Source organism: Lithobates pipiens, unplaced genomic scaffold, assembly GCF_037356315.1.
Source record: "Lithobates pipiens isolate NorthernLeopardFrog02 unplaced genomic scaffold, aLitPip1_a1.2 Scaffold_24, whole genome shotgun sequence".
Classification (NCBI taxonomy): Eukaryota; Metazoa; Chordata; class Amphibia; order Anura; family Ranidae; genus Lithobates; species Lithobates pipiens.
The window spans coordinates 9,078,089-9,104,897 of NW_027507786.1; the positions used below are offsets into that span (position 1 = coordinate 9,078,089).

Genomic DNA, 26,809 nt, shown 5'->3' on the forward strand with positions numbered 1-26,809 from the left:
ACACACAGAAGCTCACAGAGGTCACTGGGGTCACTGGAAACACATAAGCTTACACAGGACACTGGAGTCATTGGAGACACAGGAGCCTACATAGGACACTGGGACCACTGGAGATACAGGAGCACAAAGAGGTCACTAGGTACACAGGAGCTTACAGAGCTCACTGGGGTCACTGGAGACACAGGAGCCTACATAGGACACTGGGACCACTGTAGATACAGAAGAGCACAGAGGTTACTGCAAACACAGGAGTATAATGTGGTCACTGGACACACAGGAGCGCACAGAGATCACTGGAGACAAAGGAACTCACAGAGATCACTGGGGTAGCTGAAGACAGAAGAGCTTACATAGGACACTGGGGTCACAGTAGTGCATAGAGGTCACTGGCATTACTGGAGACACAGGAGCTTGCATAGGACACTGGGGTCACTGGAGCACAGAGGTCACTGGAGACATAGAAGTGCACAGAGGTCGCAGGAGTGCATAGGGGTCACAGAGGTCACTGGGGACACAGAACATACTGCAGCAGGGGTCTTGGTTTTGGTGTATCCACTCGTTGCTTGAATACCGAGCTGCATATCGGTTTGCCATGTAAAATTGGCACCAAGCAGGAGAGTTGGCCACTCTCCAAAGTAGAGACCCGGCTCTGAAACAAAGAAGAGGTGAGCGTGACCTTGCAAACGTTTTCTCCTTCCCCACCTTATCCAAAACGAAAACCAAAAATATTGATGTGATTCAATATACAGTTGACCCTTTAAACATTCGCACTCCTTTTTCCCACAGGATTTCGAAGGAAAGAATTCCGGGGAAAGCTGGCCATCGCCATCACAGCCAACTTCGTCAACAGAAACACGACGGCGGAGGCCAAGGTGGAGGAGATCAGCGGCGTGGCCTTCATCTTTAATCAGAAATTCTTCCAGGACTTGAAGGAAGAAACAGGTTGGTCCTGATTCTCTGAGCCGCCGGTAAACGGCAGCACATGACATGAGAACGCCGGCTCCAGGTCATTTGCTTTGTTTTCGGGGGTGACGAATAGTTCAGGAGGAAATCAACCTGACATAAATAGATCCTACCTGACAAAGGAAATTTCAATGCAGCTGTTGAATAAATACCACGGCCATGTGTGTGCGTCTTAAAGCGAATTGAAAACCCTAAGGCCGCGTACACACGCGCGGACTGTTCGCCCAACTTTGTCCGTCCAACAGTTTCGGCAAACAGTCCGCTCAAACTTAGCATGGACGGACATGGCCACACACGACGGACGAACAGTTTGCTGAAACCGTGCGCGATGACGTGAACGGCACGTACGACGGGACGAAAAATACGACGTCCTATACACTGCATTATAGCTTTCGGCATGAAAATCCTTTCTGAGCATGCGCGCAACTTTGTTTGACGAACAAGCCTACACACGAGCGGACTGTTCGCTGAAACAAGGTTTCAGCGGACAGTTTTTCGGAAATTCCGAAAAACCTTGTCCGTCAAACTGTCCGCTGAAACTGTCCGCTGAAAGCCCACACACGAGCGGACTGTCCGCCCAAACACTGTTCAGCGGACAAAGTTGGGCGAACAGTCCGCCCGTGTGTACGCGGCCTTACACTAACATCTCATAGAAGCTCCACCAATTTAACCACCTACCCTCTGGAAGATTTTACCCCCCTTCATGACCAGGCCATTTTTTAGCTATTCAGCACTGCGCTACTTTAATTGGTAATTGCGCGGTCATGCAACACTTTACCCAAATAAAATTAATATTTTTTTTTTTCACACAAATAGAGCTTTCTGTGGTATTTCATCACCACTGTTCATTTTATTTTTTGCTATATAAAGGAAAAAAGACAAAAATTTTGAAAAAAAAAAAAACAATATTTTATTTTATATATATATATATATATATATATATATATATATATATATATATATATATATATATATATATATATTTATATATATATATATATATATATATATTTATTTATATATATATATATATATATATATATATATATATATATATATTTGAAAATTGATCAGTCCTGACGTACTGATGGCCTCCCTCATTTCTTAAGTCCTTAAAATGCCAGGACAGTACAAATACCCTCCAAATTACCCTTTTTTGGAAAGTAGACAGCCCGAGGTATTTAGTTAGCCCTTGTACACACGGTCGGACATTCCGACAACCAAATCCGTCGGATTTTGTCCGAAACTGTTGCATACACACGGTCGGACAAAGTTGTTGGAAAATGCGATCGTTCAGAACGTGATGACGTTATTTCATTATGACGGGACTACGTTCAGGCTAGTAGCCAATAGCTTTGATGTAGGAATTTGATCTGAGCATGTGTGGCACTTTGTCCGATCGGAATTCTCTACACATGATCGGAGTATGTCCGATCGGAGCATTTTGTCGGAAAATTTTACCAACAAGTTGGAAAACTTGGTACGTCGGATACTACGACGGAAACAGTCCGATGGAGACCACACACAGTCGGAATATCTGACAAAACGGTCCGATCGGACACATTCCGTCGGAATCTCCGACCGTGTGTACAAGGGCTTAGAGGCATGGTGAGTTTTTTTGAAGTTGTAATCTTTTGTCCCAATTTTTTGAAAAATTAAGAAATTAAATAAAATGTGTTTCTTTTTTCATATATTTGGCAAAAAAACATGCATCTGCTTGCTGCATTTGGGGGTGGCGATGACTGGCACCACAAACACGTTGTGCGGTTTTCATGAGTTTCATAAATGCACACAAAATTGCACAATTTTGTGTGCGTTTATGAAATGCTCAGATGTCCACGGAGCTTTAGTAGGCAAAGTCAGTCATCCCCTATTCATCCCTTATTGTGTTGAAGATTACAAAAAAAAAAAACTCTGACAATAGATCCAATGTTATTGTAGCTCAGGATCTGTGGGCAGTGTGTAGTCATACACTTCTTGTAATCTCTCATTGAAACAAACACAGAGGGCGCTTTTCCAAGAATCGCAGCTGCAGAAGACAACACTGGCGGCTTTTCCTGGACAATAAACGTTTTTTTTTTAATCTCTTTTCTGCTTCCAGGGATCGACCTCGAGAACATTGTGTATTACAAGGACAGCACACATTATTTCGTGATGACTGCAAAAAAGCAGAGTCTGCTGGACAAGGGGGTCATCCTGAACGTAGGTGGATTTTGCTCATTCATTGACTCTGATTCAGCATTTAATTCACCTCACAGGCCTGTACATAAAACACACATTAGTGGCGAGGGACGTTGGATTATCGGGGAATATTGAAAAGGTGTATCAGTGTCAACTGGTGGCTCTATTTGTCTTAGGACTTCCATAGATGGTTCTTAGGAAGAAGTTGATGTAGGATAAGGAACAGAAGTGACGCGCTATGATTAAAAGTCCAGAATTATATTTTATTTAAAATGGGTGAGGAAAAGCCAACACGTTTCGGAAGTTATGAACTTCTACAGGGCTGCAAACATCTAAAACTCAATATAATAAATACGTTAATTTAAACAATATTAAAATATTATATATATATATATATATATATATATATATATATATATATATATATATATATATATATATAGATTACTACATATAAATAAACTCAGAAAATATATTACCAATTAATTATAAATTAAAAATGAACCGTAAATTAATTATAATAACTGTAGTTATAATCAATGATTAATATTAATAAATACATGATTACAACAAGACACCCACAGGATTTTTCTGATCTTTAATATACATGTTGTATATTGATCGCTGTATAGCTGACCTAAGATGGTGGTTTATACACCCTCGATGACTATATTCAGTGTGGCAGCACGCAGGTAAAGTCACCTGGTTGTATCCAGGATGGGAAATATGTGTGCCCTAGATTAAGGCTTTATGCAGACTTTTACAATTAGAGGGGAAGAGTTAATGAGCCCAGCTGAAGTAAGTGGTCTCATTAAGACCTCTACAAAAAACCCCAGCATGCTTAGAGAGATGCTCCATCCTGGAACCAGTTTTGTGTTGTATAGACTGGGGAGTGTGATATCTGTTCTGTGCGGTGAGTTAACGCCTGTGTGGCAAACCTCTACAACAGAGACAGGGACTGGTGCAGCACAAGGCTGCACTCAGTTGTTAGACAGGGAATCTAAGTGTGTAGTTAGAGGTCAAGCTGACCAGGATTTATTTTCATGTTTTATTTTTGTTTGGCTGTTATATGTATCACTGCATGTAGCATAAATAAACCGCATCTTTTGTTTTTTTGCACCTACAACGCTGTCTGCTGTGCCTGATTTTGTGTTGTGAACCCATCCAGGGGGTCACACACACCCGCTGCCGAGCTAACCCCTCACATCAGTTATGGCTGTATATAAGGATCTAGCTGATTTTTTTTTTCTGACTCAATAAAACTTTTATTGCAAAAAAAAATAAAATAAAAATAATAATAAATACATGAATTAATACATAAATTAATTCATATAATATATTTTTAACAACTGTAGCTATAATTAATAATAATGAATTAATAATTATATTTTATTTTTATATTTATGGTTATAAGTTATATGTATATTTATGAATAATATAAATTATAATTTATATATACATTTATTATTTATTACTTCATAAATGAATCATAATTAATAATAAAAAATAATAAAAATACTAATAATAATCATGTGTAATTAATTGGTCATTTATAATAATTTTTTATGATATGTTCTGAAATATTCATAGTAATAACCTGGCTCATTTCCTGGCTGGAGGATGTCCATTATCATCTAGTTTTTTCCTTCACAGCCTGACATTCACCGGCCCACCACTTTTATTCATTGCATTTATTAATTTCAATCATGGAGGCTCAGTATCACAACATAGGATTTGCTTTGTATGTTCTACAGGATTATGCTGATGCAGAGGCGTTGCTTTGCACCCAAAATGTGGATCAGGACAGCCTGCAGTCCTACGCCCGGGAAGCCGCAGACTTCGCCACAAACTACCAGCTGCCATCTTTGGACTTCGCCATCAACCATTACGAGCAGCCGGATGTAGCCATGTTCGACTTTACCTCGATGTACGCCTCGGAAAACGCCGCCCTGGTCAGAGAACGGCACGGACACCATCTCCTGGTGGCCCTTGTCGGAGACAGTTTACTTGAGGTAGGTCCACATATGAAGCATGGTGTCCACTCAGTGGCCCAATGTATGTGGGTTTTTGTTGTGGGTGAGGTTATTGTCTCGTCATCTAAGTTGTAAAGCTATGGCTGAAAAACTTTTACCTTCTTCTCTCTTTTTGAATGCACTTTTTGGAAGAAGGTTTACATTTTATGGAGTTTCTGGCCTTTCACGAGAAGAGAAATATGCTTTTATGTGTTGGAAATGTAGACAGCCATGGCACACAATCAGATCAAGGTCCACTTCTTCAGACATGGTGGGTCACTGTGCCTGAAGAAGACCTTGAGCCTCGAAACACGTAATACATTTACATTTACCAGCAGATAAATCCCTCCTCATGAAAATGTTATCACATATATGGATATGACTGCTGATACTTATCAAGGACTTCAGAATAATATAAAGAGTATATGTACTGTATATGTGGTAATTCTTTAAAGGGAGTGTCCTTATAGTCCAATTTGGATAGGTTGAAGAATTGGATATTAGTAATTGGGATAATGATGCTGCCTTTACATGTGAAGAAATCGAGACTCCTACTTAAATTACCAATCTATTACTTGAGATGGTTTCAGGGTATAATGTCTGATGGATGGGTTGGCAGGTTCTGCTCCAAAGGGGTTCCATGGTCACCTTGGGCTGTGACTGTAATGAGTAGGGCTGGTATTGAACCACTACCCTGTAATAATAAAGTCCAGCACAAGTGTATTCCAAAAATCAACGCATTTCGGGTGTTCAAACATCTCCCCTTCATCTGGAAATTTAGCGAAGGGTAGGGTGGTGTATTAGAACTCAGTTGGCACATGACTCATAACCAGGGGGTAGTGACAGCAAACTGTGCCAAGGTAGAGAGGCTGTCATGTCAATACAGAGACTGTCACATTAGAGAGACGGCTATATTATTCCAGAGGCTGTCACACTAGAAAAATTGCTATGTTGGAGAGATTGCCATAATATTACAAAGACTGTCACATAATAGATGCCGTCCTATTATCACAGAGACTGTCACCTCAGAGAGAATGCTATGTTGGAAAGACCACCATATCATTACGCAGGCTATCACATTAGAAAGGGTGCTGCGTGGGAGAGACTGCCATGTGGTTACGGAGACTGTCACATCAGAGAGAGTGCTATATCGGGGGGATTGCTATGTTATTACTGAGGCTGTCACATCAGAGAGAGTACTATGCTGGAGAGACTGCTATGGTATTATGAAGGATGTCACTATAAAGAGAGTATTATGTTGGAGAGACTGCCATGCTATTATGGGGACTATCAGATCAGAGAGACAGCCATGGTATTATGGGGGCTGTCACATTAGAGAAGGTGCAATGTTGGAGAGACTGCCATGTTATTATGGGGGCTGTCACATTAGAGGAGGTGCAATGTTGGAGAGACTGCTATGTTATTATGGGGGCTGTCACATTAGAGAAGGTGCAATGTTGGAGAGACTGCTATGTTATTATGGGGGCTGTCACATTAGAGAAGGTGCAATGTTGGAGAGACTGCCATGGTATTATGGGGGCTGTCACATTAGAGAAGGCGCAATGTTGGAGAGACTGCTATGTTATTATGAGGGCTGTCACAATAGAGAAGGTGCAATGTTGGAGAGACTGCTATGTTATTACAGAGACTGTCACAGCAGAGAGCTCTATGTTGGAGAGACTGCCTTATTATTGGAGCAGTCACATTAGAGAAGGTGCATTGTTGGAGAGACTGCTATGTTATTACAGAGACTGTTACAGCAGAGAGCTCTATGTTGGAGAGGCTGCAAAATTATTACAAAAAACTTTCACATTATAGAGACTGCCATGTGGCTACTGAGACTGTCACATCAGAGAGAGTGTTATGTTGGAGGGATTGCTATGTTATTACTGAGACTGTCACATCGGAGAGAGTGCTATGCTGGAGAGACTGCTATGGTATTATGAAGGTTGTCACTATAAAGAGAGTATTATGTTGGACAGACTGCCATGCTATTATGGGGACTATCAGATCAGGGAGACTGCCATGTTGTTTCAGAGACTGTCACATCAGAGAAGGTGCTATTTTGGAGAGACTGACATGTTATTACAGAGACTGTCACATCATAGAGACTACCATGCTGTTACAGGGGTTATCACATTAGGGAGAGTGCTATGTTGTTATGGAGGCTGCCACATTAGAATGAGGGCACCATGTTGTTATAGAGACAGCCATGTTGTTACAGATACTGTCATACATAGAGAGTGCAATGTTGGAGGGGTTGCTCTGTTATTATAAAAGATGTCACATCAGAGAGGGTTCAATGTTGAAGAGACTGCTATGTTAATAAAAAACATGTCACAGTAAAAAGAGTGCTACGTTGTAGAGACTGCCATGGTATTACAAAGACTTTCACATCACAGAGACTGACACATCAGAGAAGGTGCTATTTTGGAGAGACTGGCATGTTATTACAGAGCCTGTCACATCATAGAGACTACCATGCTGTTACAGGGGCTATAATATTAGCGAGAGTGCTATTTTATTATGAAGACTCCGGTGTTATTACAGAGGCAGTCACATCAGAGAGGGTTCTATGTTGAAGAGACTGCTATGTTAATAAGAAGCATGTCACAGTAAAGAGAGTGCTATGTTGGAGAGACTGTTATGTTATTACAAAGACTTTCACATCATAGATACTGCCATGTGGTTACAGAGTCTGTCACATCAGAGAGAGTGCTATGTTGTAGGGATTGCTATGTTTTTTTACAGAGGCGGTCACATTAGAGAGAGTTCTATGCAGGAAAATACGCTATGTTAATATGAAGGTTGTCACGCATAGAGAGTGCTATGTTGGAGGGATTGCTCTGTCATCACAGAGGCTGACACATCAGAGAAGGTGCTATTTTGGAAAGACTGACATGTTATTATAGAGACTGTCACATCATAGAGACTACCATGCTGTTACAGAGGCTATCACGTTAGAGAGAGTGCTATTTTGTTATGAAGACTGCGGTGTTACATTAGACAGTGTTCTGTGTTGAAGAGACTGTTATGTTTATAAGAAGCATGTCACATTAAAGAGAGTGCTGTTTTACATCATAGAGACTGTCATGTGTTTGCAGAGTCTGTCACATCAGAGAGAGTGCTATGCTATTATGAAGGTTGTCACATCAGAGAGAGTGCTATGTTATTATGAAGGTTGTCACACATAGAGAGTGCTATGTTATTATGAAGGTTGTCACATCAGAGAGAGTGCTATGTTATTATGAAGGTTGTCACCCATAGAGAGTACTATGTTATTATAAAGGCTGTCACATGTAGAGAGTGCTATGTTAGAGGGATTCCTCTGTCATCACAGGGGCTGACACATCAGAGAAGGTGCTATTTTGGAGAGACTGACATGTTATTACAGAGAGAGTGTTATTATGAAGGTTGTCACATTAGAGAGAGTGCTATGTTGTTAAGGAGACTGCCATGTTATTACAGAGGCAGTTACATCAGAGGGACAGCCATGTTGTAGCAGATACTGTCACACATAGAGAGTGCAATGTTTGAGGGATTGCTCTGGTATTATGAAGGATGTCACATCAGAGAGGGTTCTGTGTTGGAGAGACTGCCATGTTATTCCATAGACTGCTATGTTCATAAGAAGCATATCTCATTAAAGAGAGTGCTATGTTGGAGGGATTGCTCTGTTGTTGCAGAAGCTGTCACATTAGAGAGACTGAGGGGTTAGACATAAACTGGACCTCCAGTAATGTTGGATGACCTCCCCGGTTTTTAGTTGTGTGTTGCTGCATTGCCTGTTTCTTTTCTAGTGGGACTTCACGGGTGAAAAAACATAACCTGTCTGTCTTGCAGCCTTTCTGGCCAATGGGGACCGGCTGTGCCCGAGGATTCCTGGCGGCCTTCGACACGGCCTGGATGGTGAAGAGCTGGGCTCAGCGGACACCGCCTCTCGAGGTCCTGGCCGAAAGGTAGGATTTCTCCCATTTTTTTCCGGATGAAAGAACAGCTACGGCCATGACTGTCCCATAGAAGGACGAAGCCAACAAACCATCATGGCCGCTGCCCCGCTGTGTTCTGCCACGACCCCCAGTTGTTGGGACACAACACCGGTACTGTGTAGTCACCCAACTTATAAAACTACTGCTTTGTCTTCCATCTGCTTTTGGAAACTTCCAGCTTACTCTGCTTTGCCATGTGACACTTATCTCCAATTGACCCACCGGGACCAAAATAGTCAAGCTTTTTATAGATCACCATACGGTCAAATATCGCAGACCTAAAGATGGCTACACCGCCGCGCTCCTTCGTAGAAAGACCGTCACACATTCATTTTGTCATGTTACAACCAAAAACGTAAATGTATTTTATTGGGATTTTCCTGCTGGAAGGTGAACCTCCGCCCCGGTCTTAAGTCTTCTCCAGACTCCAACAGGTTTTCTTCTAAGATTGTCCTGTATTTGTCTCCATCCATCTTCCCATCATCTCTGACCAGCTTCCCTGTCCCTGCTGAATAAAAACATCCGCACAACATGATGCTGCCACCACCATGTTTCACGGTGGGGATGGTGTGTTCAGGGTGATGTGCAGTGTTAGTTTTCCCCACACATAGGGTTTTACTTTAAGGCCAAAAAGTAAAATTTTGGTCTCATCTGACCAGATCACCTGCTTCCACATGTTTCTTATGACTTTCTTTCTCCAATGTCTCTCTTCTTGTCACTCTTCCATAAAGGGCAGATTTGTGGAGAGACGACTAATAGTTGTCCTGTGGACAGATTCTCCCCCCTGAGCTGTGGATCTCTGCAGCTCCTCCAGAGTTACCATGGGCCTCTTGGCTCTTCTCTGATGAATGTTCTCCTTGCCCGGCCGGTCAGTTTAGGTGGACGGCCATGTCTTGGTAGGTTTGCAGTTGTGCCATACTCTTTCCATTTTCCAATGATGGATTCAACAGAGCTCCGTGAGATGTTCAAAGCTTGGGATATTCCTTTATAACCTAACCCTGCTTTATACTTCTCCACAACTTGATCCCTGACCTGTCTGGTGTGTTCCTTGGCCTTTGTAATCAGGAGCGACCCGTCTATTAATGGCGCACAGGCGCTGCCTCCCCCAATCCATGTGTCTTGCAGGACACCGGATGCATGGATTCCAATGGCAGGGGTGTTTTTGTGAAGCACCCAATTAGAGCAAGAGGTTCTAACAGGCTTCAAAATAAGATGAGCTGGGGGGGGGGGGGGGGGGCAGAGCACTGTGCGATGAGCCCACCCAGGTGTGTTACAATAGCGCTATTATAATTCGCTATTGTAACACTAATCCTTCTTCCAGCCAAGCAGGAAGTAGGTCTTGAGACCCGTCACCCAATTGGCTGAAAGGACAGGCGATCCTATTGGACGCCTAGGAGGAGGGGAGGAGATCCACGGCGGAAGCTGCCGTGATGGAGGAGAGGACACAGGAGCTGCTGCCCACCAACCGCCATCTAGAGTAAGTGGGGTAAGTGCCCCAGACAGAAAGCAAGCGGGGGGTGGGGTTAAGATGCCGTGGGCCGCCCAGGGGGGTGATGGTTGTTTGCCACCCCCCCCCCCCCCCCCCCCAAAAACAGAAAATCCACCAACCGCCATTGTTCATGATGCTGTTTGTTCACTAAGCTTCTCTAACACACCAAACCTCTGAGGGCTTCACAGAACAGCTGTATATATACAGAGATTAAATTACACACAGGTGGAATCTATTTACTAATTAGGTGACTTCTGAAGGCAATTGGTTCCACTAGATTTTAGTTAGGGGGTATCACAGTAAAAGGGGCTCAATACAAATGCCCCCCCCCCCCCCCCCCCTATACTTTTCACATATATATTTGTAAACATTTTGAAAACTATTTAGCATTTTCCTTCCACTTCCAATAAAATACATTTACTGTACGTTTTTGGTTGTAACATGACAAAATGTGGGAAATTTCAAGGAGGTTTGAATACTTTTTCAAGGCACTGTATAGCCACTAGATGGAGCTAAGGGTTCTAGAAAATAAATACTTATTTACTGTGATTATCAGCTCCATCTAGTGACTATAATGCTGCATTTTCCTGATTCATTCTTTTGTATGAATGAAAATTATTTCTCCTGGAAATAAAATGGCCTAATAGTGTTCGATGGTTGCTGGCAGGATCTCCACGTAAGAAACTTTGCAAGAGTCACAAAATATTATTTCTTTACGAAAAAACTTCCAGACAGGTCACTGACTCACGGCTGGTTGTCTTCTATGGATCTGGATTACAAATCATCACTATTGAGACAATCAGAAAATAATTAGCACTGTATGGGAGGGGAAGCGTAGGGCAGAGCAGACGCAGCTGTTCGCTGGGTGGAGGTTCTCAACTCAAGTGTGACTCCACACAACAAGACGGGAATGAATGGCAACAATGGAAAACTAATTTCTGCTAAAATTAGCAACAAATTCTAAAAATAGGCGTATTTATGTCTTTAATTTTAAAATCGGTATGGGGTGAAATACTTGTGAGGGTGTCCTAAATACAGAGAGGGGAGTAACTGGTTTCAGGTTTATCCATGACATCTATCCATTGCAGACGATGCCATTTCAGTGCAATGCAACTTCATCCTTTGGTGAATTAGCGCACCAGAATTTTTTATTCAACTGAATAATAGTCTGGACAGGACGTAGTGTAACGGTATCTCCTGAGGTTAAAAAGTTGAAAAAGTTCTCAAAGTATCTTGACCACCCCTCCAGACCCTGCTGCACATTAGACACGTGCACTGCCGAAAAATGTGTTCGTCTTCATTTCATTCCTTTTTTGTATCTTTCCTAAATTGGAAAATTTGTAAATTCAAAAAATTCGTAAAATTTGTTTATTCGGAAATTCGAATGTCACTCTGAACCTCCAAAATTCTGGGTTCCAAATATGTGTCTACTTATAGACATGTGCACTGCCGAAAAATGTGTTTGTTTTTGTTATATTCGTTATTTTTTTTTTTCGTAAATTCAAAAATGCTGAAAAATTTGTAAATTCAAAATATAAATTTTGAAAATTCATAAATTCGTAAAGTTGAAGATTCGGAATTAAAAAATTTGGAAGAATTTGAAAATTCTGAATATGAAAATTCAGAAATTCGTAAATTTGAAATTTCGTGAATTCAAAAAATCGGAAAAATTTGTAAATTCAAAATATAAATTTAGAAAATTCATAAATTCGTAAAGTTGAAGATTCGGAATTCAAAAATTCGGAAGAATTCAAAAATTCTGAATATGAAAATTCATAGATTCGTAAATTTGAAATTTCGTAAATTCAAAAAATCTGAACAATTTGTAAATTCAAAATATTGTACATTCGAAAATGAAGAATTCATAAATTCGAAAAATTTCTAAATTTGAAGATTTGGAATTTGTAAATTCGAAAATTCTGAATTCAAAAGTTCCTAAATTTGAAGATTCGGAATTCGTAAATTCGAAAATTTGGAATTCCATTTGTTTAGATCCGGCATTCGTTATTTCGGATAATTTGTTACTTCGGATAAATTTGTATGTGTTACGTTCACTAACAGCCAAATTTGAAAGGAAATTCCAATACCTATAATTTAATAATTAGTGATAGTTAAAGCGGACCTCCTCTCTGAAGTGGACGTTCCGCTCATCTGATCTCTCCCCCCGTCCGGTGCCACAATCAGCACCTTTCAGGGGGGAGGGGGGTGCAGATACCTGGATAATCCAGGTATCTGCACCCACTTCCGGGACAAGCTCGCCACAGCCCGCCGCAGATGCCCCGCCCCCTCGTTGTGTTCTGGGAAACACACAGTTCCTAGGACACAGCGGGGACCAGTAGAGACGTGCAGCGCGACTCGCGCACGCGCAGTAGGGAACCGAGCAGTGAAGCCGCAATGCTTCACTTCCCGATTCCCTGACAGAGGATGGCGGCGGGGGCAGCAGAGAGACGAGTGATTGCTCGTCATCTGCTGCCGACATCGCTGGACCCTGGGACAGGTAAGTGTCAATTTATTAAAAGTCAGTAGCTGCAATATTTGTAGCTGTTGGCTTTTAATATTTTTTTTAAAGGTGCAGTTCCTCTTTAAGTTATTAGTTAGTTATTATTTCAGATTTTTGAATTTTTGGATTTTCGTTCTTTTGAATTATCGGACTTTCATTCTTATTTGTGGATTTCTGAATTTCCGAATTTTCAAATTTACGAAATTTCCGAATTTTCGGATTTAAGAAATTTCCGCATTTTCTGATTTCCGAATTTCCAAAAACTCTAATTTCCAAATTTCGGGATTGTCGGATTTCCGGATTTTCACATTTTTGGAAAAATGTGGAAATTTGAATATTCGGAAATTCAGATATTTCCAAAGTAACAAATTTGTCCAAATTCTTTAAAAAAAAACGAATTAGGAACTAAATTAATTGCACATGTCTACTGCATATAGCAGCTGTGATGCCACCTGTTGTTGGGGTAGTTGTCCATACACTGTACACTGCAGTACACAGCCCCGTAATGAGTCCCATCATAATGCTCAGAATTGCAAGAACTCATTGGTCAACATCAGTGCCTGACCTCACAAAGACTGGGATGCCATTAAAGTTCAAGACTGGGAGAACACCTTTGGGGTAAACTAGAGCGGAGACTGCAAGACGAGCCTCCTCGTCCAACATCAGTGCCTGACCTCACAAATGCGCTTCTGGAAGAATGGTCAAACATTTCCCATAGACACACTCCTAAACCTTGTGGACGGCCCTCCCAGAAGAGTTGAAGCTGTTATAGCTACAAAGGGTGGACCAACTCAATATTGAACCCTACGGAAGACTGGGATGCCATTAAAGTTCAAGACTGGGAGAACACCTTTGGGGTGAACTAGAGCGGAGACTGCAAGACGGGCCTCCTCGTCCAACATCAGTGCCTGACCTCACAAATGCTCTTCTGGAAGAATGATCAAACATTCCCATAGACACACTCCTAAACCTTGTGGACGGCCTTCCCAGAAGAGTTGAACCTGTTATAGCTGCAAAAGGGCGGAGCCAACTCAATATTGAACCCTACGGACTAAGCCCTTGTACACACAGTCGGAGAATCCGTCGGAATGTGTCCTATCGGACCGTGTCATCGGATAATCCGACTGTGTGTGGTATGCATCGGACTGATTCCGTCCGAATCTCCGTCCGACCCAATATTCCAACATGTTGGAAATATTTCCCGACCAACTGGGCCGGACGGACCTAATCCGATCATGTGTAGAGCATTTTGATCGGACCAAGTGCCACGCATGCTCAGATCAAATTCCTACATCAAAGCTATTGGCTACTAGCCTGAATGTAGTCCCATCGTAACGAAATTACGTCATCACGTTCTGAAAGATCGGATTTTTCGCCAACTTGGCCCGACCGTGTGTATGCAACAGTTTCGGACACAATCCGTCGGACTAAATCCGACGGGCAAAATCCGACGGATTTGGTTGGAAAAATCTCAGACCGTGTGTACGTGGGCTAAGACTGGGATGCCATTAAAGTTCATGTGTGTGTGTAAAGGCAGGCGTCCCAATACTTTTGCTAATATAGGGTATATCAGATGCAAGCTCTACATCAATAGATGACGGCTCTCCAGAGAAGAATCTGACGTTAGTTTTAAGAAACATGGATGTTCCTAGACCTCTAGCTGTGCAGAGTGCCCATCCAAATCGAGGACATCTGGCGCGGTAATAAGGAATCCCAATATGCTTTATATAAAAAATAATTATGCTCGGTGCGACCGCACAATTACACATTGTGGTCAGCAAACCAAAACTCTGAGACAAAAATGAAAAGTTTGGCTTTAATGTGGAACAGTCTTCCTAGCTGGATTCAATCTAAGGCATGGCGTCCTCACGTGAGATCATCGCTTCTCTCCGAACGGTAAAGACGTGTCCTTGATTCATTTCTGACTCACTTGTCTGTGGTCACCGAGTTAAAAAAAAAAATCATCTGTCAAAAATGTAAAAAGCCCAAAAAAGAAAAAAGCAGCTTGTAGATAATTTATGGTGAGTGGTTACATCTCCGCTTTAGCGGCCGGGGGCGGGGGGGGGGGGGGAGAAGATTATACCTTGGGGAACGTTTCCGTGAGCGCACAATGAGATGACATCATGTAATGTATGGTGTGCTACATATTTACCCTGCAAATCACACTGATTTAGATGAAATGACGGTTTCCCCCTTGGCCACGGCGCCACATGGCAGTTTTGGCAAGCGGTTCCAAAGTGAAGGAAATATCTAAAGAGTGATGATTCTCCGGGGAGCTTGTAGACATCTGATTATGTTCTGTCTCATTTCAGGGAGAGTATTTACCGCTTGCTACCTCAGACGACGCCGGAGAACATTAGCAAAAACTTTGACCAGTACACGATCGACCCGGCGAGCCGCTACCCCAACCTCAACTCCAGCTGTGTCCGGGGGCATCAGGTGCGTGTGCACAACCGTTCAAACGCAATATATTTCATGGCATATTGCAGCTGTTCTCAACCAACCATACCAAATGGCAGCTCAAGGAACCCCTAGGAACCCCTAGAGGTTCCTAGGGGTTCCTTGAGCTGCCATTTGATTGTGCCTGCATAATTCCAGGGCCATTGCCGCTTGGCAGAGCCAGATACAGGATGCCAATGATCTTTGTAACTGTCTGTAAGTGTGGAATTCTGACCACCACATTCTTCCCACTGATCACCAATGTAAGGAACATTCTTCCCACTGATCACCAATGTAAGGAACATTCTTCCCACTGATCACCAATGTAAGGAACATTCTTCTCCCTGATCACCAATGTAAGGAACATTCTTCTCACTGATCACCAATGTAAGGAACATTCTTCTCACTGATCACCAATGTAAGGAGCATTCTTCTCACTGATCACCAATGTAAGGGACATTCTTCTCACTGATCACCAATGTAAGGAACATTCTTCTCACTGATCACCAATGTAAGGAGCATTCTTCTCACTGATCACCAATGTAAGGAACATTCTTCCCACTGATCACCAATGTAAGGAACATTCTTCCCACTGATCACCAATGTAAGGAACATTCTTCCCACTGACCACCAATGTAAGGAACATTCTTCCCACTGATCACCAATGTAAGGAACATTCTTCCCACTGATCACCAATGTAAGGAACATTCTTCCCACTGATCACCAATGTAAGGAACATTCTTCTCACTGACCACCAATGTAAGGAACATTCTTCTCACTGATCACCAATGTAAGGAACATTCTTCCCACTGACCACCAATGTAAGGAACATTCTTCCCACTGACCACCAATGTAAGGAACATTCTTCCCACTGATCACCAATGTAAGGAACATTCTTCTCACTGATCACCAATGTAAGGAACATTCTTCTCACTGATCACCAATGTAAGGAACATTCTTCCCACTGATCACCAATGTAAGGAACATTCTTCCCACTGACCACCAATGTAAGGAACATTCTTCCCACTGATCACCAATGTAAAGAACATTCTTCCCACTGATCACCAATGTAAGGAACATTCTTCTCACTGATCACCAATGTAAGGAACATTCTTCCCACTGATCACCAATGTAAAGAACATTCTTCCCACTGATCACCAATGTAAGGAACATTCTTCTCACTGATCACCAATGTAAGGAACATTCTTCCCACTGATCACCAATGTAAGGAACATTCTTCTCACTGATCACCAATGTAAGGAACATTCTTCCCACTGATCACCAATGTAAGGAACATTCTTCCCACTGACCACCAATGTAAGGAACATTCTTCTCACTGATCACCAATGTAAGGAACATTCTTCCCACTGATCACCAATGTAAGGAACATTCTTCCCACTGACCACCAATGTAAGGAACATTCTTCTCACTGATCACCAATGTAAGGAACATTCTTCTCACTGATCACCAATGTAAGGAGCATTCTTCCCACTGATCACCAATGTAAGGAACATTCTTCCCACTGATCACCAATGTAAGGAACATTCTTCTCACTGATCACCAATGTAAGGGACATTCTTCCCACTGATCACCAATGTAAGGAACATTCTTCTCACTGATCACCAATGTAAGGAACATTCTTCCCACTGACCACCATTGTAAGGGACATTTTTCCTCCTGACCCCCAATGTAAAGAGCATTCTTCGCCCTGATCCCCAATGTAAGGGACATTCTTCCCAATCGCCACCAATGTAATGAGCATACTTCCCACCGATTACCAATGTAAGGAGATAATTTCCCACGACCACCAATGTAGGGTCATTCTTCCTACTGACCTCCAATATGAGGGGAATTCTTGCTAATGAACACCAATGTTAGGGACATTTTGCTACTCACAACCATGTAAAGAGCATTCTACCCACTGACTACCAATGAAAGGCATATTTCTCCTACTGACCACCTTTATAATGGACATTCTTTCCATTGACCACCAATGTAAGGAGCATTCTTCCCATTCACCACCAATGTGGGGGGAGGGGGGGGGGGGATTCTTTCACTGACCAATGTAAAGCACATTTTCCCATTGACCCCTAATGTAAGGCAAAATTCTTCCCTCTGACCACCAAGGTAAAGAGCATTTTTTCCACTGACCTCCAATTATTATTCCTACTGGCCCCCAGTGAATTTGTTTTAACATGGGTTCGCCAAGACCTAAAATTATTTCACTCATTCCTCTAGGGAAAAAAAAAGGCTGGCCAATTGTGTATGCTATTGTATTATAGTGTATCTACTGTATAGCCAAACATTTTCTTAGTTTGGATGGAGTACACTGTCATTTGGTACTGTATTGGCAACTGTAGCTGTGCCTAACTGGCAACTGGGTTGGGGATATTTCATCAATGGGTCCCTCAAGAGTATGTGGCCAAAGTCTATGGACACCTGTCCATCGCTATGTGGTCAACTGTATGTGAACACCCCTTAAAACGATTGAGTTTAGGTGTTTCCAGTGAAGGGTACTTTAAATCCTACAGCATCCAAAGATGTTTTTTGACAATTGTGCACTTCTAACTTTGTGGTGATAGTTTTGGGAAGGCCCTTTGCTGCTCCAGTATGGTTGTCCACCTGTGCACCATATCATAAACCCATTTTGGTGTGGAAGAACTTGAGTAGCTTCATGGAGGCCTGACCTCAACCCTACTGAACACCTTCTGGATGAGTAAGAACACTGTGAGACAGATTATCTTAACCAACATCAGTACCTGACCTCACAAATGGACACGTTTAACCATAGACACTCACCAACATCTTGTGGAGAACCTTCCCAATAGCCAGAAAAGGTCCAACTCCATAATAATATTCATGGTTTTAGAATGTGATGCCTGACAAATAGATATAAATGTAGTGGTCAGATGTCCAGACTTGAACATATGCTGGAAGAGGCCAATGGTAAAGTCAACTTGCCAACAGCCATGCGGACGATGTATTAGTTGTGTATGGAGAAGATGTTTGATTTGGCAGAGGGTGAGTTAGCAATATTGTTTGCATTATTTGTATATAATGTTGCTCTTAACTAGTTGGAGCTCAGCAAATGCAACTTCATCTGTGGCTTATGTTTGACTGCAGGTGAGACATCTCTACATCACCAATGAACTGCAAGGCTGTCCTTTAGAGAGAGTGAGTTCCATCAGAAGGTCGGTCAATCTAAGCCGACATGGTAAGCAAGAGCCTAGGCCACTTTCAAGCTTTACTCTGATGCTCTGCTTTTCGTGAGACTCAGCCAATGGCCTTCTCTCCTTGTCTCATCAGAGTCCGACGTTAGACCCAACAGACTTTTGACCTGGTGTCAGAAGCAGACGGAGGGCTACCGGAATGTCAATGTCACAAACCTTACCAGCTCCTGGAGAAACGGCTTGGCCCTGTGCGCCATAATTCACCATTTTCGCCCAGAACTTCTGTAAGTTGCGCACATTGTGCACGTATGCCTTGCAACCTTCTTGCCGCTGGAGTGTCATATGAAACAGTGGTTTATATAAATGGGCATTAATAGGCTCAATGAGAAAGCACACATCCAAAAAAACTGGTGTAGCCGATCCATCCCTTCTATGCAACTGTGTCTATGAGGAACATAGAGGGTTGGTATTTTTAGGGTTGGTGTCTATATTTGAAAGGAGGAGGGCAATAGCCAATGAAATAGCTGCACAACTATAGACAATGTTTATTGGCTTTGAGGTTGTCTTTATGTAGACCAGGTATCTTCAAACTATGGCCCAGGGGTCTGATGTGGCCCTTTGCTTGCCTTTATCTGGCCCTTGGGGCACTATTCTTTCCACTGATACGAGGAACTGTTCTTTCCACAAAGAATGTTCCATCCGTCAAAGGTGGGGCACTATTCCTCCCACTGACACCAATGATGGGGCACAATTCCTCTCACTGATGCCAATGCTAGGGAACTATTCCTCCCACTGACGCCAATGAAGGGGCACTAGTCCTCCGACTGACATCATTAATGGGGCAATATTCCTCCCAATGACACCAATGATTCCTTCCACTGAAACCAATGATTGTGCACTATTCCTCCCACTGACACCATTGATGGGGGCACTGACCAGTGGCAGCTGGTGGTAATTATTTTTGAGGGTGCGGCAAAAAAATAAATACCACCCCCCAACCAATCCCCCCTCCTGGTCAGGACTGGAGCACCTACCTATGGTGGGCAGCGCTTCTCCCGGGTGGCGGTGACTTCCGTTTCCTCCGTCCTCCTCAGCAACCAATTGGGACTCTTCTCTTTTTAGGTCTCAGACCCACTTCTCATTGGCCGGATTGAGGATTACTGTTTCAATAGCGAATGTTCATTCGCTGTTGTAACACCTGCGTGGGCTCGTGGCGCAGTGCATTGCCCACCCTATTTTGAAGCCTATTAGCCCTTGTACACACGGTCGGAGATTCCAACGGAATGTGTCCTATCGGACCGGTTTGTTGGATAATCCGACTGTGTGTGGTATGCATCGGACTGTTTCCGTCGGACCCAATTTTCCAACTTGTTGGAAATATTTTCCGACAAACTGGTCCGATAGGACATACTCCGATCATGTATAGAGAATTTTGATCGGACAAAGTGCCACGCATGCTCAGATCAAATTCCTACATCAAAGCTATTGGCTACTAGCCTGAATGTAGTCCCATCATAACGAAATTACATCATCACGTTCTGAATGATCGGATTTTTCTACAACTTTGTCCGACCGTGTGTATGCAACAGTTTCGGACAAGATCCGACAGATTTGGTTGTCGAAATCTCCGACCGTGTGTACAGGGGCTTAGAGCCTCTGGATCAGGTGCTTCAAAAAAAACGCCCAGTTGGGATCTTTCTTCCATCCCAACTATTGGTACTGAGGTAACCACATAGGAGGCTGTACCCAGCAAAGGGAACCTATACCAGATCCATTAGAGAGGGACCCTGCAGAGCACCCCCAGAGACCACCTTGAGCATTGGATATAGATACATGCTGTCACTTTACAGCCGTAAGGTAAGAGGCTAGCGCACATCGAGGCCAGTCATTTTCAAAATGATCTGTGGGGTCCACCCAAAAACCATATACATTGTCCTAAATATTCTTCTTCTTTTCTATCCTCTACCTGAATGAGGAGATCAATCCCACTGTCCAATTATTTTATTATGTTATTTGTACTAAATGTTCAATGATGAGCCAGACTTCTGAACCTGTCCCCCCCCCCCCCAACAGTGACTTTGACTCTTTGAACGAGGATGACTCTGTCAGGAACAACCAGCTGGCCTTTGATATCGCCGAGAAGGAATTTGGAATCTCTCCAATCACTTCGGCCAAGGAGATGGCATCCAATGAAGAACCCGATAAGCTTAGCATGGTCTTGTACCTCTCCAAGTTTTATGAATTATTCCGAGGAGCCCCGCTGAGGCCTGTTGGTACGTAGCTCTGCTTGACTATGAATAACCGGAGTTCTCCAGCAAGGAAAGGTTATTTTGTACTGAGTTATGATCTAAGCTGAGGTTGAGCATTGATAAAATAAAACAGACGATATTTGCATGTTGCTGTTACAAATCCAAAAACAAGTCTTTGTTAATGTAAAGTAGGAAGAGCCATGCAAATCATTCCTTTATGTCCTTGTAATCAACTGTGCTTCCAAAACTTGTGTTTTGTATCCCAGATACATCCTAAATATAGAGCCATTTGTCCAACTGCCCAATCAGAGCCTCTGGTTTATAGACCGGATACATCCTAAATATAGAACCATTTGTCCAACTTTCCATTCTGTACCTCTGGTTTAAAGACCAGGTACATCCTAAATATAGAACTGTTTGTTCAACTGTCCATTCAGTGCCTCTGGTTTATTGACCGGATACAGCCTAAATATAGAACCATGTATCCAACTGTTAATCCAGAGCCTCTGGTGTATTGACCAGATACATCCTGAATATAGAGCCATTTATCCAACTGTCCATCCAGAGCCTCTGACTTATAAACCACATACATCCAAATATAGAACCATGTATCCAACTGTTAATCCAGAGCCTCTGGTTTATGGTCCAGTTACATCCTAAATATAGAGCCATTTACCCAACTGTCCATCCAAAGCCTCTGGTTTATATACTAGATACATCCTAAATATAGAGCCATTTATCCAACTGTCCATTCAGAGCCTCTGATTTATAGACCAGATAATTTGGTCGGTTGGTTGGGTGGGGCTGGTGCACTTACCCAATCTATGGTGGGCAGTGCTTCTCCCGGGCTTCACCGGTGGCTACCCTTGCTCGGTGACAGCTTTCCCTTCCCCTGCTTTCCAGGGGCATCACGGTGGCTTTCCTTTCCTTCCTCCTTGGTGGCCAATTGGGACTCTTCTCTTTTCAGCCAATTGGAAAAAGGGTCTCAGACCTGCTTCTGATTGGCCAGTTTGAGAATCAGTGTTTCAATAGGGAATATTAATTCGCTGTTGTAACACCTAGGTGTGCTCATGGTGCAGTGCTCTGCGCCATGAGCCCATCCTATTTTGAAGCCTATTAGAGCCTTTGGCTGTAATCAGATACTTCAAAAAAATACCCCCACCGCTGTAATTCATGCGCCCGGCGTCCTGAAAGAGGCCGGACGCATCAAAAGGTGGTGGCTGTGTTCTGTCAAAATAGCAGCCGTTGGATAGAGCATGGGGGTGGCAGCTGTGGATAGAGGGGGCAGCACTCTGGCGCCCCTATTGGACGGGCTGCCACTGCTCTGGTTTATAGACCAGATACATCCTAAATATAGAGCCATTTGTCCAAATGCCCATTCAGAGCCTCTGGTTTATAGACTAGATACATCCAAATATAGAACCATTTATCCAAATGTCCATCTTGAGCCACTTGTGGGTAGGTACAGTGTGGTACGGCGGCAGTAAATATACAGAGTCTGGTTGTAGGAAACGGAACTTGTATTAAAGATAAGTCAACGTTACGAACAGCCGGGTGGGAGGCACCCGACCGGGATCACTCACAGGTTATAATGGCAATGTTGAATGGAGCACGTCTTGGATATGCCAGTGACATCTTTCCTAGAGGGTGGAATGCGGACTGGTTGGTTTGTCCCAAATGGGGGGATTCCAGAAGGATGGCGTGTCCTTAGCCTGTCCCTACAAGTCTGGAACCTTTCCCTACTGCTGTTCACTTTCCCTGACAGATGGGTAAAATGTCCCTACACTAACCACTCGCAAAATGCATGCCAAACCAGGGTCTTAAATAGACTCTGCCTGACCCAAGATGACCACCAGAGTCACATGGAGTGGCAGTAGCCAACCAGATTGCTTCCCCAGTGACCCAGGAAACCATAGAGGAACATGTTTCTCCTGACTTCCTCTCCCCCTGCAATGCTGCTGAGTTGAGCGCCACCTGGAGTGGAGGAAATAGACTGCACCTGCCTACACTCTGGTTTATAGACCAGACACATCCTAAATGTTGAGCCTTTTATGCCACTGTTCAGTACTACTGGTTTATGGACCAAATAAATCCTTAATATAGAGACATATATCCAACTATACATCCAGAAACGCTGGTCCAGGCCCTGTCCCCAATTTTGAATAAGATTTTGATACATATTATTTAATTGGTTGGTGTTCATTGTTGGTAAGTGGACTTAGGGAGTATTATTTTGACTCTGATGTCCTGCTTTAAGTATTTTCTGCCATTGTTCCATCTGCTATACTCTTGCCTTTGTATGTCCACAGATTCTTCTCGCAAGGTCAATGAGAATAATGGGGAAGCCTTGTCTTCAAAACCGTCAAACTTGATATTAAACAATTACCTCAACTTAACATTACCAAGAAAGAGAGTGCCAAAGGTGAGAAATCGAATAACGTTTGTAATAGATATACTTAGAATATAGAGTAACTACAACAGGAAATCTGTTATTTACATTGTTAAAGGCAATTCCACATGAGCCAGAAAGAGAAGGTAGAAACAGAGAGTAAGATGCTTCAGTTTTGTATCTGCAGCTCCATTGGTGTCTCCTATTACACTAAGATTGTTACTTTTGACTGGATCATGCCTATAAAAACAGCCTAAATGGGCTAAATGTCACAGTCTGATTGGACAATTAATGTGTAATTTCCTTTAGGTTATCCATTTAGTATAGACTATATGGCCACACATTTGTGGACACCTGGCCACCACATTCCAAAATGATTGACATGCCCCAGCCGAAACTCTTCTGGGAAGGCTCATTCAGAAAAATAAAGTTATACCGGACTCTCTCCAGATTTGTGTCACTCTTATCCTTACATACTTTTTGGACTATTTCAGAGGCCCTAAAGCATGCCCTGGTTGACAGAGTGCTCCAAAATTTGGATATCAGGCTTGATTTCTTCTACTGGGTACCTGTCTGCCCATTTAGAGCTTCGCCAAAACTTCCTTTGTCATTTAACTAAAGGAGCAGTTGCGAGATCACATACTTGTCGGATGAGAAGACCTTTCTTATAAATCTTATCCATATTATCCCAAAGTTCTTCAATGAGGTTGAAGCCAGAGCTCTTTGTAGGCCAGTCAAGTTCCTCCACAACAAACGGGTCAAACCACGTCTTTATGGAGCTGGCTTTGCACATAAGGGCATAGTCATGTTGCAACAGGAAAGTTGGAGTGTCCACATAAATATAGGGTTAAGGCCAGGACCCTTTGCTGTTCCGTATTTCATTAGGCCTCCCGTATATTGTGATTTATTACAATAACATTTAAACCTAGATAAATAAATCCTAGATTAGTCGCTCCAGCACGGGAGGAAAACATCCTTTTGAAATTCACTTTAAACAAATGTCTCCTCCGTTCTTTTTCACCGTTGTTGTCTTCACAACGCCCAGCGAAGGTCAGGCGCCGCGGTGAGCAGCTGTAATTACAAACCTTTCATTGATGTCTTTATGGAGATGGCTATGTACGCATGGGCATGGTCATGCTGCAACAGGAAAGTTGGAGTGTCCACATAAATATAGGGTTAAGGTCAGGACCCTTTGCTGTTCCGTATCTCATTAGGCCTCCCGTATATTGTGATTTATTACAAATACATTTAAACCTAGATAAATAAATCCTAGATTAGTCGCTCCAGCACGGGAGGAAACATCCTTTTGAAATTCACTTTAAACAAATGTCTCCTCCATTCTTTTTCACCCTTGTTGTCTTCACAACGCCCAGCGAAGGTCAGGCGCCGTGGTGACCTTTCCTCAATGTCTTTATGGAGATGGCTATGTACGCATGGGCATGGTCATGCTGCAACAGGAAAGTTGAAGGAGTGTCCACATAAATGCAGGGTTAAAGCCAGGGTGCTTTGCAAGACACTAAAATTCCGTCACACCAAACTGATCACGTCTTCATGGAGCTGGCTTTGTACATAGGGGCACAGTGATTATGGAACAGAAAAGTTGTAGGAGTGTCCACATAAATACAAGGTTGTGGTCAGGACTCTCTGCAGACCATTCAAGTTTCTTAACACCAAACTGGTCAAACCACGTCTTTATAGAACTGTCTTTGTACATAGGGGCACAGTGATTATGGAACTGAAAAGTTGGAGGAGTGTCCACATAAATACAAGGTTGTGGTCAGGACTCTCTGCAGACCATACAAGTTTCTTAACACCTAACTGGTCAAACCATGTCTTTATGAAGCTGGCTTTCTATACAAGGGCACAGTCATGCTGAAACAGAAAAGTTAGAGGAGTGTCCACCTACATTTGGCCATATAATTAGCGTGATGGTCAGGTATCTACAAAGCTTTGGCTGTATAGTGTGTATCCAGTTTGGCAAGTTTTGAATAACATTGCTGGTGGTAAATCTATAGAAGATTTTCCAGTAAGACCATAGGCTTTTTGAGCAGTGTATAGGACAGCCATCATTAACCCTAAGGGTTCCTCCAGAGGTTGTAAGGAATCCCTAGAGCTGTAGCCAAGTTACCTCCTATTTGATGGTGCCTAACCAATTCCAGGGCCTATGCTACTTCTTAGCCCTTGTACACACGGTCGGAGATTCCGACGGAATGTGTCCGATCGGACAGTTTTGTCGGATATTCCGACTGTGTGTGGTCTACATTGGACTGTTTCCGTCCGACGGACCAAGTTTTCCAACATGTCAGTAAAATTTTCCGCCAAAATGCTCCGATCGGACATACTCCGATCATGTGTAGAGAATTCCGATCGGACAAAGTGCCACGCATGCTCAGATCAAATTCCTACACCAAAGCTATTGGCTACTAGCGTGAACATAGTCCCGTCGTAACGAAATAACGTCATCACGTCGGATTTTCCGACAACTTTGTCCGTCCGTGTGTATACAACAGTTTCGGACAAAATCCGTCGGACAGATTACGACGGACAAAATCCGACGGATTTGGTTGTCGGAATCTCTGACCGTGTGTACAAGGGCTTAGAGTCAGCTGCATGACAATTATGATCCTTTTATCTGTATGTAAGGGGGACATTTGGACCACCACTCTAAGGTCTTTTTTTTATCTTGTGACCTGTTTTGAGATTAATAAATCTATACTTTACTTAGAAAGCTATGTGACATTCTCATCCTTCCCATTTTTCTTTTACCAATGTAAGGGGGGGCATTTTCCCACTAACCAGCAATGTAAAGGGTATTTTTCCCTTTGGCCTCCAATGTGAGGATCTTTTTTCCCACTGGCCACCAATGTAAGGGACATTTCTTCCACTGGCCACCAATGTAAGGGACATTTCTTCCACTGGCCACCAATGTAAGGGACATTTCTTCCACTGGCCACCAATGTAAGGGACATTTCTTCCACTGGCCACCAATGTAAGGGACATTTCTTCCACTGGCGACCAGTGTAAGGGACATCTCTTCCACTGGCGACCAGTGTAAGGGACATTTCTTCCACTGGCCACCAATGCAAGAGACATTTCTTCCACTGGCCACCAATGTAAGGGGCATTTCTTCCACTGGCCACCAATGTAAGGGACATTTCTTCCGCTGGCCACCAATGTAAGGGGCATTTCTTCTACTGGCCACCAATGTAAGGAGCTTTTTTCCCACTGGCCACCAATATAAAGGGCATTCTTCCACTGGCCACCAATGTAAGGGGTATTTTCCCACTGACCACCAATGTAAGGGGCATTTTTCCCACTTGACACCAACTTAAGAGGCATTTTTTCCACTGGCCACCAATGTAAGGAGCGTTTTCCCTCTGATCATGAATGCAAAGGGCATTTTTTTCACTGGCCCCCAACACAAGGGC

At 43.0% G+C, this 26,809-nt stretch overlaps 1 protein-coding gene across 18 annotated transcripts in view; it reads left to right on the forward strand.

The window, feature by feature from the left end:
* The window catches only part of MICAL2 (microtubule associated monooxygenase, calponin and LIM domain containing 2), a 392,610-nt gene that overhangs the window by 138,427 nt on the left and 227,374 nt on the right, over positions 1 to 26,809 (forward strand). For all 18 annotated transcript variants that reach the window (XR_013262554.1, XR_013262555.1, XR_013262556.1 and 15 more), the window contains exons 6-14: positions 787 to 942; positions 3,065 to 3,165; positions 4,899 to 5,156; positions 9,000 to 9,115; positions 15,447 to 15,573; positions 18,697 to 18,787; positions 18,880 to 19,027; positions 20,817 to 21,016; positions 23,302 to 23,414. Coding sequence is in view for 15 of the 18 variants with exons in the window: in XM_077453572.1 (XP_077309698.1) it covers positions 787 to 942; positions 3,065 to 3,165; positions 4,899 to 5,156; positions 9,000 to 9,115; positions 15,447 to 15,573; positions 18,697 to 18,787; positions 18,880 to 19,027; positions 20,817 to 21,016; positions 23,302 to 23,414 (1,310 nt within the window). In the remaining 3 variants the exon portion in view is untranslated. The remainder of the gene's footprint in view (positions 1 to 786; positions 943 to 3,064; positions 3,166 to 4,898; positions 5,157 to 8,999; positions 9,116 to 15,446; positions 15,574 to 18,696; positions 18,788 to 18,879; positions 19,028 to 20,816; positions 21,017 to 23,301; positions 23,415 to 26,809) is intronic.